The 14,289-nt window shown below is 40.7% G+C and overlaps 1 protein-coding gene and 1 long non-coding RNA gene across 4 annotated transcripts in view; one reads left to right on the forward strand and one right to left on the reverse strand.

Annotated features, from left to right (window-relative positions):
- Window positions 1-14,289, reverse strand: part of LOC122620452 (aminopeptidase N) — a 30,188-nt gene that overhangs the window by 12,299 nt on the left and 3,600 nt on the right. For 2 of the 3 annotated variants that reach the window (XM_043797927.1, XM_043797925.1), the window contains one exon: window positions 7,937-8,621. In XM_043797927.1, coding sequence (XP_043653862.1) covers window positions 7,937-7,961 — 25 coding nt within the window. In that variant the 5' untranslated portion in view covers window positions 7,962-8,621. Of the gene's footprint in view, window positions 1-7,936; window positions 8,622-8,930; window positions 9,074-14,289 lie in introns of those variants that run through there. The other variant, XM_043797926.1, reaches the window with a different exon arrangement.
- Window positions 3,079-5,373, forward strand: LOC122620453. The gene is made up of 2 exons (XR_006326128.1): window positions 3,079-3,216; window positions 4,841-5,373. It is a non-coding gene; the product is annotated as an uncharacterized LOC122620453 (long non-coding RNA).

Below are 14,289 nucleotides of genomic sequence, written 5' to 3' on the forward strand. Positions count from 1 at the left end.
GCGAACGAGAGAAGGGGAGTTGGCCAACTGATCCCATCGGCCACGAGTTTAGTGAACTCGGTGGGCAGAACGTGTCGAGGAACTCCAATGGAGTTGGGTTCTGGTGCTTTTATTTTTATTTTTATTTTTCCCCATTTCTCCACATTTCGCATGGGTCTAATGAACCATTCAGTCGATGATTAGAGGGTGTGGTGTGTTGGCTGTCGGAAAGAATTCTGCGGAAACGTCAGCATAACTCGTGGAACTCCAAATCGCTAATGTTGCATGCAGCGCGGTAATAAACCATTCATTTGTTGTCACATCACATGAACAAATCCCATCTCGTACTCATCTGGAAAACTCACAAACGCCGCAATGTTTATTCGGCATTTTCTAGCTTTTGTAGGCTTTTCCAACTTTGACGCCTGTACAAAATGCTTGTTTACTTCTGGCCGCGCTTGACCTAATCCATTTGCTTTGATATCCGCCGCTTCCAACTCGATTTCGTTGAATTGCACACAGCATTTATTTCGGTTTTTACGAGAAGAAAAGCAAACAAATAGAAAGTGAAACATCATGACATTAACATAACCCGCCTGAAAGCGCGATTTGTATTTCGTTTAATATTCAATATTTTCCACAGTTGCAACAGTTAAAAACAAAGGCAGTGCAACTGCTAATGAAGTCGCCCAGACAATGCACTTAATTATGCGTCAACTGGTAGCCAACTTCCAGATGTGTTGTTGGATACCCACCCCCCTTTGGGTCACATTTCCGGTGCAGAGCAGAGCACAAAGAAACTGAACACCAAAAACCAGTCGCTTTATTTGCAGTTACCCAACGGTAGCCAAAAGAAAAAGTATAGGGGAAGAATTACCCGCCGACATAATTATAATTGTATATCACCACCATGGGAGGAGATATTCCTCCGATGGGAAAAAGCTGTCCACACAATGATATGGTGACATATCCAACAGAACTTGCCACCTTTGCACCCAAGAGGCACCAGAATCTGAAGTTCTTGGGATGCTGGAGTGGGTATGACAACATTTGGCATCCAAATAATACGTCTGGCGACAAACAAGCCTTGAGATTTGGAATGTTTTTCCCCGTCTTTGGCTGGGTGTTTGGGCTGTGATTTATCATCACAACTGCCGTTGACACCCTTAGCCGTGCACCCGAAGTGGGCGTGGCACCCGGGCATTCGCCATGCCACTTCATGCCCCAAAACGGACGTGCAACTCGAAATGCGATTCGCTGCACTCCGCCAATTACCATACGATTACCATTAGGCCCGAGCAAAACGAAGCATTTCGCATGCAGCGATCAAGTGGCTGTGGAATATTTTGTGGAGGGGCTCAGAAAATGCCTAAAAGAAGTACAATTATTTGCCTTGAGTTTGGAATATGACAAATGTTTGTAACACCACGAAATCGAAATGATTTTATGATAGCAGTAAACCGCGTTTATAGAAACGTGACTCATATCCATTGCTCCAAATTTATTCTTAAAATTCCGCCCGAAACTCTTTACAAAAGCCGTAAAATCTAAATTCCAGTCATACACGCTGTCCAAAGTTTACCGATTCAGTTTGTTACATTATGCCAGGCACAACCTTCCTCAGCTGAAAAAATGACAAATTAAAGCACTCAAATCGACACTTTGCCATGCAGTTTTCGAGTGCGGCTAATTTGTAAATTAAATTAGCGCTCATTCCCATTTTGCCAATGCGGAATGACTTTATGACGCCACCCGGCAACAAAGTAGCCGTCAGTGCCTTTTAGACACTCATAAACCGCGCACAACCCAATTTTAATTAGCCGTGCAAACCACGAGATTCGAGATACAAAAGCCAGAAAGCCGCCCATGCAGCTCGTGGGTGAAGTTCCTCCACAAACATTTTGCAAGTCCAGTCGGCTCCACGAAATGCCATAAAAAAGTGGACGAGAACCAGTGGATTTGCTCTACCTGGCGAGAATAACTCATTCAGGTTGAATAAACTTCAAAATAGCCAGAGAAAGGGTAAAAAGCACTTCTCTGTTTGAAATTTCAGGGGCATAGTCTCACATTTTATTGAGGGATTCTATTATAGAAGCCCCCTGAAGTCACTGCACTGCCTAAAAGTCGGAAAACAATTCCCTGTTTTAATTATCGACGACACGTAACCCAAGCGAGTGTAGCAAAAAAATTGCTTAATTTTTTAAAAGTTTTCGCAATTGATAAGAAGAAACGTTGCGTTTTTCTACAAGTAGTTTTGATTGTTTTATGGCATGCAACCATTTTGATGAGTTTCTGATTTGACGACCAAATTGGTTGGCGTTTTTGTAATAAGTCGTTTAAGCGTTTTACAATTGCTGGCATTTTTGCCAGTCAACAGCAATTTATTCATTCATAAAAAATACATTTAAAAGTGGGTGTAAAAATGCTGAAACTTATGAAAGAGTTTGCAAAAGTCCAATGCAAAATATGTACACCATTCTGTGCTTCAGCAATAAAACGTCTAATATTTTATTTATTGCTAATTGTTTAATTTAAAAAGAAAAATTCCTCCTATTCACATATTTTATTTATTGCTAATTGTTTACTTAGAAAATAAAGACAAATACCTCCTATTCATATATTTTATTTATTGCTAATTGTTTACTTGGGAAAGAAAAATGCCTCCTATTAAAATGCAGTTAGCATTTAGAGTCTTATCGAAAGTGAATATCTGACTTGGCCCCACCCACTTTCCATCAAAGTAGACACGCCCTCCATGGTTTCCATATCAGATCATTAAATAAATTGGCACGTAATTTCGTAATGTGCATAAACCATCATTTTGTATAATTAAATAGTCTATTCTTTTCACTTCAGCTGTCCTTGATGCGAATTAAAATGTCACCGTATATAACCAATCATTTGCTCGTTACACACACGCTTTTTGGCATAAATATACCTAAGTTATTTTTTACTTTCAGGAAATATTCGCAGTTTAAATTATGACTGCACACTGTAAACTTGACGTTTTGTTTTGTTTTTTAGCGCTGCTTTTTTATGAAGCTCATTTAATCGGTAGCTAGTTGGCTGTGAGCCAAATTATTTGGCTCTCGTTCTCAGCTGCCTGGCAGTGACATTGTCACGCCTTTTTGGTGAAAGTATTTTCGAAACATTTTATTTTTAATTGTCTGTCAGAAATGCGTGCTCTTAGTGCCACATTAGCTCAGATCTAAGGAAATGCTGGCCCCTATAAGTAAGGTGAGTAAGTTTTCCGCGAAATTCAGATTCGTAAGTGGCTTTAGTTGGGCTCCTCAGATCTCCAGGCACTTTGATCCACCAGATCCACTCGCAATTCTGACATTGGCTGGTGTTTGATTTATCGCTGTCATTTATCCACTGCCGCGAAAGGGGCAGCTAATTTGAGTTTAATGAAGCCCGCAACACCTCAGAAATCTCCCTACATACATACTATATATATGAGATCTTTGCCCGAGGGCTTGTCAGTGTCCAATCGTCGAAACAGCCTACGCCACACAGCCCAAGGTTTGTTTTTATTACAAAAAATTGATTAATTGCCAAGGGGGATTTTTTCACATTTCCGTTGATTCTCTCTCTTTTTTTGCGCTAATTTAGAGCTGGCCTACGGTTGCCAATTATGGGAATTTGGAGTAATCCAATTATGAGTTGTGTGGGCGGCAAAGCTTGCTCCGATCCAACTACAGATACAGATACTACAGCTACAGATACATACCCATGTATCTGCACTTAACTTCACCCACTGTCGGTGTATCGGCACCCTGCCATTTACAATGGCCGATAAGAATCTGTTCCGCATTTTGACAAATGTTCGTAGTAGTGGCCGCCAGTCTTAGATATGTATATGCAGCTCAGGTGCCCGGAGGCCCGACAATTTATCTGACTATTAAACGCCAATCTGGAGGGGCTTCAAATACGTGCCGGCTCCTGCAGACTGCAGACTGCCAACTGATGGATAGCATCTTTCGCCTTCAACGCCGTTTACTTTGATGCATTTCAAAGTGCACCTCTTTCCAGCCACAGTCCACACACAGTGACGGTGGCTAAGTCACGAGGTGCCTCTGGTCTTTTGTGTTGGCCATTTTAGCTAATTTCGTTCGAGAATGTTGGAGAAAAAAAACCACAATTTTGCATGCCAAGACCGAGCTTGAAATCTACACCGAAAATCACTTAGCCCCATTTAGCACGACTGACCATTAAAATAAATTATTTAATATTATTATTGGCGATAAAGCTGCTAAATAATGTGGCTGCAAAATGTTTAAGATTTGTGACAGGCAGTTAGTCTTAGGCAAGATAAAATCGACAGAAATATTGGCTTTGCTTATTCTAAGCCCGAAAAGTGGCAGTGATTTACTCGGCAGAAGACAGCTCAAAGTTGACTTCCTATTTGGCCATATATATTTAGCTAAAGTTTGATGACTTCTCGACTTTCATATGCTTAAAACTAACAAACATTGCCCCCAATGAAAATCAAAAGTCAAAATGGCTGCGCATGCGCATAAACTCCAGTTGGTGAGTAATAAAATTTGCATATCCACATGAGCATAGTTTTCATTGCTCGCAATGAAATGAAACGCCTTAGATGAAATATGTCAACAGCAATTGGCGCTACTGCAAATTGATTTCAATTGTATGCACAAGAGCGCCAAGAGCTGACGTCATTTCCACGATTGTTTGCCGCCGGTTGTTGGTCAAGTCGCTGAATGTTCAGGGCCAAAACCGGCTAGATGCACTGAGAAAAAGCAGGCACTCGATTTTAAATATCTCATATAAAAAACACTGTCTTCCAATGAGTGGTTGTGAGTGAGAAAGAATGAATAATGCAATATATTCTCTATTTTAGTAATCTATATTACCATATAATATTTTTCCCGTGCTCCAAACCGGCGAGGCGCCCATGCGAATAAACACGGCGACTTGCGAAGAATTCGGTTGCAATTCGTTCGAGGAGCAGGCCAAAAACAATTTAAATGCAAATCACGTGTTCTTCTGGCTGCAACCGATCAATTGGCCAGCGATTGGGGATTGTGGCCTGAACTTGGACCACAAATTGAGGTGGAGAATGCCATTTTCCAGTGGGCAATGAAAACTGACATTTCAGCGAAATGGGGACAGTGGCAGAGAAAATAGAAATGATCAAATCGCGGCGACATGAACAATTTCCACATATATTGACGGTTCAGGAAAATGTGTCACTCACAAAAAGTCTTGGAACAATTGATCATATCGCATGGGCCATTAAAAAATGTCGACATTGAGCGACCTGAGATGCATTTTCCATGTCGTGTAATTGAACACCTAAAACGATTTGAAAAACAATTTAATGCCCAAGCAAAGTTGTTTTGACGGCAAATAAAACGTGTTTCTAGCTCTTTATATCTGTCATAAGTGGGAGGTGTTAGGCTTAACGCCTTCATGTCCACTTCTTAGCGAGATTTATGCAAATTCTTAGCTTATCAGGCCTCATTATGTAAATAGTCTCATTCATGGAAACGCAATGCGCTAAATGTCAACTTAATGAGCAAACAGGCAAGTAATGAAGAAATTTATTAACTTTAAATGCCTGGATTGTTTCGTTGGTTTTCTTAGATTATTTATTGATTTATTATGCATACCCTTTCCCAGTGTATGTATGCCAATATCCGGTGGTGCTTCGGAACTTTGGGCCAATGGCATTTGTCATGCTGTGTATTTATGTTCTAACATAAAAATATACATATAGTTTACAGCCCGCGCAAGGTCACGAGGTCAGTTTGATAGTGAACCAAGCATGACCAATTTAGTGTCTGATTTAGAGAATAATTTCTTTTGTTTACAGCATGTTGTTCCAATGTCAAAAATGCTGATGCCAAACATAGTTTAATTACAATTTAATGGCGCACTCAGTTGTCTTCATTAAAGCATTTGCGCAGCTGTGAAGTGTGTGTTTGTGTTTGTGTACCGAATTCAAGAGCAAATAAATATATAAATTTCGACTGCCATCAGCGATTCTTGTGAACTCAATAAACAAAAACCTAATCTGTTTCTTTTTTTTCGGTGGAGGTGGAGTAGAACGACTTTGGGCAGACAAACGAGAGGGAAACCGCATCAGGCGATCCTAAGGCCATGGCCAGCAGAGATATATGAGATTTTATGCTGGCCCAAAGAATTCCAGGAATTAAGCTTTGGCTTTAGTTTCGGTTTTGGCATTCGCAAAACCGCCAATTTATTGCCGTTTCATTTCGCTTGCAGTCCTTAAAAAGCGCTGGCTCCACGGAGATGAGATGACATCATATTGGAGTTCCGAAAACAATTTTCAACCGTGAAAGACGTGACCGCGTTGCACTTTTGACGCCACGTACTTGAAGACGCCGCTCGCGGAACTGCAAAAACCGATAATTTATGACAGTTTTTGCCTTCTCCCAAATGAATATTAATTGAAATCGCCCAGCTACCCAGCATCCGTCTCGACAGACAGTTTTGCCTTTTGTGGAACATTCAGTTGTCAGCGTGCTGACTACTTTACGCTTCACTTTTCACAACATGGAGAATTCCTTTTTTTGCATGCCATTACTTATAGGAAAATACATAGGAAAATAGAATCAAATATGATAGGCATGGCCAATTTGGGCTGCGATTTACATTCGCTAATCCTCTTATGTAAATAAAACCAAGCAAAAATAGAATGCCACTTGGGCAGTTGTGGCGTCACCAGACATAATAACAAAGTGTCAGCGACCGATTTCGATGGATCTAGGGAGCCCTACAGATGAGGGGATTCACTGGTGGGCAAACCGGCTTTCGAACTCACTCATTGCCATATATCTCAGACTTTAATTGGGCGTCATCGAAATGGATGGGAGGGCCCGTCCATATGGCAATCCAGTTGCCCCACCTCGCCGATCCCATAATTATATGCGTTGGTTATGAAGACGACGTGTGTAGAACAAGTGATTAAATGGAAGATCTTTCAATTTACCTGGACTTTCCACACCCATTATGGCGTCAGAATCCTCTGCAGCAGGTATTTGAAAGAATTGGTGATTTTTGTGTTAGTTGCTGTGCTGTGACTCAGTCGTCAGGTATCGTAATTGTCTATTTCTATTAGCCAAAGTGTTTGCCAAAAATAAAAACAAATAGAACTAATATTGCAAATCTAGATGTATTGCCTCAGTGCTCTGACTAATGGTGAGTGAAGTGTCTGTTTGAATAATTTGCATCTGCATTCGCATTCGCATTTGCATTGCTGATAAATTGCAGAATTCGGTGTCACTGTGCAGATCTCATCGTTCTTTTTTTTTAGATTCTCTAGAATTTGGATTCAAAGTCAAATATTTTGCTCAAACATCTGTCGGTGTTTTGCTGAATGAATGCTGCATTGTGCGAGAAATATTTTTAGGTATTGTAGGTGAACTTATCGCATAGAAACCACAAAATGAATGAGAAAATACACATATTTATTGTCGAAAACAGTCATGATGTAAGTGTCTCTATGGCGTCTGAATCCTATATATATATCCTATATGTCTTTTGCACTGGTGGGCGACTATGAATAATTAGCTGATGAAATAAACATTTCGCAGTAATTACAATTACTTGGTTTTCGAATAAATCGTGCAGATGTACAGAAGCCGTACAAAAAAGTATGTAAATTCCAGTTTAAGCTTTGATAATAACCAAAAACTATCAATGAACTTGAATTTAGAACCACTTTCTTAACATTTCAGTAATGCTCAAGATGGCCCAAAGGTAAAATGAGTATTTAATTTACACTTCAACCATTCAGCGCACAAAGAAATGAGAAGAAACTGGCCAAATGAAATTCAATAAATCTCCAAGCAATCAACAGCATTTCAAACTCAAAATGAGAATTGCATCAAGGCATAGAAAGGCATTCTTGAGTATCGCATGGCACCCACTTGAATCGAAGGATTTAATGGATTCAATGGATTCCACTCACCTTCGTTGACGTAACCGCCCTCCATGGTGCCAAAAGTGTACACCTCGCTCCGGTTGCGATTGCCTCTGCCCTGGAACACTTTCTGGCCGCGACCTACGTCTCTGTGGAGTCAGAAGAAGTCCAGAAAGTGGCAATAGTGATGGTGATGTGGTGGTATGGGGATTACGACCCCAACGGACTGGCCAATGCACTCCACACCTCGAATGGATACGAAGCCAACAATCTCTGTTGCAATGCGTGCGGAGCGCTGTTCGTTCCGCGTGCCTCGTTTTCGATTCTTATTATTCGTATTTATTTTTGTGCCAAGTATTCGGTTGTCTGGCTATTTATTACAATTTATCCGCCGATTGCGGCACCAGCAGCAGTGCACTCCAAATATCGCAGGCCTGGCCTCAAAGATCTATGGCGTGCAAGTGGCCGGGCATCATCGTGTGCATCTCGGCTGGTTGGATGCGGTATTATTCGAGTATACAAACAATCTCGTCCCACTGTCCCACCAAGTGCGGAAATGTGCTCTCCGAGAGCAAATCTATCTGCCAGTTGGATCTTCGAGCTGCAACTTTAGCTCCAGCGAAGAGATTTCACCAGAATTTGCATGGATCCACGCTCCTCCACTATTGTCCTCGCTTTTTTGGGCTTGGCCTCCTGCTAACAGTTCTCCCTCAGCGACGTTGTCTTCTTGGGCCTGCAATTGGAGTTGGGGTAAGAATAAAACACGAAAGTAAGTAAATGTTCTCCGCCAAATTGACCAAAGATAAAAGTTGACCTCGCATTTGCTGGCGGGTCAAAGGCAGTAAATCACATCGCATAATTGCAATCACTGGGGCGTGGAATCAAGACCTTTGACTTGACCCCATCACTGATCACTGCCTTGACATTCGCTCTATATTGCACTGGAAATACATATGCTTTATCCTCTAAAAATAGCCAACAAAATCATTCCGTCTTGGAATATTTAGCTCCTTCATTTCCGTTTCGCTTTCCGCTCAATTACCCTTCCCCTTCGCATTTTCCACGCATCTGCATGGTTGGCGCCCACGGATTTGCGGATTTACTTTTGTTTTAATTTGTTCATTTGCTCGTTGTTTGCTTAAAAAATCTTTCAGCACACAAAATGTTGACAAGTAAACAGGAAAAAAAGAAACAAATGATGATTACTGGATTGATATTTAAAGGGCACCTTCAATATAAAAAAACCTTTGATTAATCCTTAAAATATTCACATAATATCTTATTGAAGACATAGATTTTTTATAAATTTTTTATAAATATCTCAGAAAAGCTTAAAACTTTCCGTATAAAATTCCAACTATAGCTGCACATGCTGTTCAACTCATGATGTCACTTTGTCAATGTTTGTGCCGTAAATTGAAAACTAATTTATAATGCAAATACGAGCAGCGAAAAGTAAATAAAACCATAGGAAAACCAAATTTGTTTATCGAAAGCCTGAATGCAATCGGTTGTTTTTTGTTTGGTTTATTGTTGGCAAACGCGAACCGTGATCGTATATTTTGACAATGATTAAGCGGCAAGTTCAATGTCAGAGTAGCGAAGCGAAGCCCAAAAGCGGAGACCCAAAAACGAGTATCTGAGTATTGAATATCGGCGGACTCATACATGTTTGGCTTATCCAGACGAAATCGGAAACAAATTGCAAACCGAAAAAAACTGAAGAGGCAAAGTCGAAGAACCGCACCCGATAAAAGTTCGCCACGAACTGCAGAAGAACGCTGTGCGAAGCCAAAGATACAACGAATGGAGGAAAACAATCAAAATACTTTACCAAAAACAGAAACGAAAGATATTAAGTAATAAAAAAAAAAACAAAATGATGGAGGGACAGGCAGACAATTGTCACGACGAAGGGCCATCAAGTGAAATGGTCTTCAATGGATTCATACTTGACATTCATTCGATTGGGCGCCAAGAACACAAGAACCGAAGACACTCATTCTAGTGCCAAAAAAAAAGAAGAAAAAGGCGAGCTCGTAAACTTTCAATTTTGGGGACCGACTCGCTTGGCGATCAATTTTATCGGCGGAACGAATTTTAATTGAAGCCACAGACCGCAGAGGGAAAAGCGGGGATTCTGAGTGATTACATGAATACGAATACCATTTCGGGTGTCTGTCTGTGTGTTCGTCTCTAACAAGTCGCATAATTAAACTGGCATTTGATTAATAATCATTGAACTCGGCATGACCCGCACTTCGCCAGTGCAAGGGCTTTTTTGTGGTTTGTTGGAACAATTAGCGCTTACATTACGCACTTTAAATCGACATTTATTGGGTTAAATCTGTGTGTGCAGCCTTCGCTTCGACAAGCCCTTTCCAATGGGAAAATTGGAAAAGTGCTTCAATTGATGTTCAATAAGTTTATTGCTTAACGAGTGTAAATATTGAACGCAAAGGACACTCGTTCTACACTCGTTCCCGCTACGGGTGCCATCAATCAAGAATGGAGTGTCGAGTTAATTGCCAGCACACAACTTGGTAATTATGTAATTGTCATGGCCTTGGGTTGGGTTATTCATGGGTTATTCATCGGTTAGTTCCCTTTCTTAGTTTCCCTTCCACTTGTCTGACTCGTGTGACAATGACAAGGGTTTTGGGTCTGGAGTTGGAGTTGAAGTTGGGCTTACAAGTGTAGCATTGACCCGAGGTCACAAGTGCGACAGCCAAATCTGCACAAGTTTCGGCAGCCATTAGCGACTTCAGACTAGCTCTGCTTCTAATTACTTAGTCGTTTCCCAGAACTCAGCTTTAATAACCATAAACTTTCGTATGCATACATTGTTCCGGTCTTCAGCACATACATTTTGGTGGCTTCTGTCAATTGTTTCCATGGCAGGTTAACGAATTGCGAATTAGCAATGCAAATTATTACTCATGTCAGGCATGAGCACTTAATAATCTATCGGTCTTTATGGCATACGAAATAACCATTCTGTCAGCATTATTATTACACAGCGTTACAAACGCCCACAATTTTGCGGAGGCAGTGCCACACTAGTTCAGTGCAATATTACGTATACGTAAGCGCTGATGACGGATCATTAGGTTCAGCTTTGGGTTGACTAAAAAACCAATTAAGTGAGACCGCAAGCCAAACAATACAGCAAAACCCAACGGGGATATGGCGAATTAATAGCACTTTTTGCGTGGCTTTTATTTTGCTTTGCTCTCCGCTCGACGACGACGTCATTGTTGTCACTTTTCGCTGCTGCTTCTGGCCGAATAATATAAATAAGCAATTTACTCACAGCTCAGAGAACACAACAACAATGGTCCAGAATTTATTTTCGCTTCGCTTTTGTCAGGCGAATATATTCATAGATATTATTGAAAGTAAATAACGAAACTGGGTCAGCGCCAGCATCCCGCAGTGCGGCGTCAGAAAAAAATACTTCACCGGCCAGATCAATCATATTTTTTGGGTGTACAAAAGATAGCAAAAAATAACTACAAAGTGGCGTAGTTGGGCGCCAATTGCTAATAAGCCACTGCGGCGCACGTGTCGTATGCTTAATATGAGTATCTTTTTACGAGCGTCCATAAAAGTGCGTAAGTTTCTCACCTGGAGTTCATAGCCCCCCATGCGCAACAACTCTCATCTAAGAGCGAAAATATTAATTATTCGGAAGACTAACCATATGCCATAAGTGAATCATAAGTGCTTCCAAGCAAATTAACCAAAGACGTGCTGAAAATAAGCCAATTTGCCGACAAAGCGATCATAGCAAATCGATGATGGGACTTGTCAATAGCAATTCAAGATTTTGAATATAATTAAAAACATAAGGAAGGGTTAAATCTATATATAAATGTACTTTTATAATTTAATTTTCATCAATAATCTTAGCTCTTTAATAAGAACAACCACTTTATTAACTTTTACTTTGACTTTAGTCAATAGCAAGTTCCAGGGTACACAATAATTCGACTAATGATAATCACTAGGATTTCTTAGTTCCTAAGCCGAAACTATGCGGAATGCCATTTTAATTGAACAGACCATTTTGGTCATTGAAATGAGCCAATAAACATCTTTAGCACTTTTCTGAATTTCTGGCTGAGGTGTTGTGTTTCCCGCATATGCTGGCCATAGAATGCGGATCTACAAAAATGAGCGTTTATTTGTTCAGAATTATTATTGCTTGATTCGGCCAATTCCGAATTGCTGCCATAGTTTCCCTCGACTTTTCCGCGTCTACGTTTATTTTGAGTTGTCTATTTTTATAGGTGATCTGATGAGTGGCCACTGGCCGGCGAGCAACCTGCCATTCGCACTATCGAAGGAGCCGTAAATCATCCGAATTTGTTGCCATACTCGTATCTATTCAACTACACTTGCTCTGTGAACGTGCGTGGAGCTTTTATCGCCCCACTGTTTTGGGGGCGAATGAAGCGTGTGCTCCAATTCCGTGTTCATTGAGTGGCGGAGTGGCTGCCGTCAAAAGTCTCGGTGACATTCATCGTTGTCACTTGTGCGATGGTTGGGGGGGGGGAGGTGGGTTGGTCACTGGGGGGTGGCAGTGGGTTAATGCTTTCGAGCCGGACATTGGACATTAGACGCCTTTTTTCGGCTCTGTTTGTGGAGCCCAGTGACGTAAGCCCGGTGCCGTTGTTTCAAGGTTACTGGGGCTCTCGGTCTCCAAGTCCACGAACTGGCATGAGTTGCAGTGGATTTCGATGTTGATGTTGGAATCGAATTGAATGAACGCGAAAAAGAGTGGGCTAATTACATAGCGACCATCTCAATGATTACTCATGTTTATCAACTAATTTCTTGGATTACATTCAAGATCACATGTAAAGATTATTTAAACCCGGCACTAAAAGTGACTCACTGGCATATAGAATGAATTTTCTTTATAGCTGTTGAGCTAACCATGAGATCATTTTCGCTTAAGGCTATCTTTGCACTATCTCCACTCAAACATTTACATGAGACTAACAAAAATATTCCATGTCCGTGATAAATTTAGCGAAAGTCCTGTGTTTTAATAAGTATATATGCCAAAGTCACTTAATTAGTCTACATGAGTTAATTTTCGCAAAGTACTATACCCATGCAATCTCCGCTTAAACAATTACAGGAGATTACACAAATATTTCATTTTCTTGATAAACTTAAGAGCACACAATCTAATAAATTGCGATGTCTCCATAAAGATAATGCGCCCCCCTGCAAAGTTGATGTCATGTCTGCAAAGGTGTAAATTTTACCCCCTCATTCGCTTTTCTCCGCTTGCTGCCCAAATACAAAATACAGAGAATTCTGGCGGCCAGCTATCTTGAGGCGGAAAACTCCGGCTTTCCATCTGCATTGCGTGACCAGGCGATGGCAAAAGGAGAAACACACCCACAATTGCAGCGCAACCTCCCACCCAAAAGCACTGTGTCATAATTCCATAGCACGCATAAAAGTTTAACGCCATTGCATGTTGGTTGTTGGTTGTTGAGCTTATGACCCCACGTCCACTTGATGGATGTAACTATAGTACAACCATAGTATGTACATGATGATGGCCGATCTGATGGCAATTGGGTGCACTTTTCGGGGAACTTCCCTTTCCCCATTTTCCATTTCCCATTTTCCCCCCCAATTTCTGTTGTTATTTTTTTCAAATTAGTTACGCCCTGGGTGCTGCAGGTGGTTGTTGCTATTCTCGTCTATCTATTTTTTCGACTAAGTCAAATGAAAATGTCAAATGTTTGTGGCAGCCCAAGTTGTCAGTGGCTCGCTTGGTGGTAATGAGAAAAGTGCCGCCTCATTCATGATTATGTGAATATTTTCGTAACTTTGCCTTCCTCACCTTCAATGTTATTTTATTTAAACAAAGTGTTGTTTTGCCCAAAAAAAAGTTACGCGCATTATTAAACATAATTAGTATTGAAATACATCAAAATAACTATGTTTTCTGTTGCTGTTAAATACATAAAATATATCATAAAAGTAGGATATATCATAAAAGTCGAATATATCATAAAAGTAGGCACATTTTGGAATATTTTGTGTAGTGCACATATACATATTTGTGTAACTTTGTGGCCCTTTGCATTCGAACCCCCATTCATCTTCATTCACTCGGCTGCCCTCGCCATTTGCATTTGATCTTTTGTTTTGTCATCTGTCAAATGCACTTGCTGACGTCACCGCACTATTAATATTCATAACGCTCGGCCCAAGTCAAAGACAATTGGGCAGCAAGTTTATCAGGCTGCCGCCCTCCTTATCAATCATGTGAGGCCCATGAATGAATGAATGAAGTTTCGCGCTCACACACTCAGTATTCAATATTGTGCAGTCGGCTGTGCATATATTCATACATATGTATGTCTATATAT

Source organism: Drosophila teissieri, chromosome 3R, assembly GCF_016746235.2.
Source record: "Drosophila teissieri strain GT53w chromosome 3R, Prin_Dtei_1.1, whole genome shotgun sequence".
Lineage (NCBI taxonomy): Eukaryota > Metazoa > Arthropoda > Insecta > Diptera > Drosophilidae > Drosophila > Drosophila teissieri.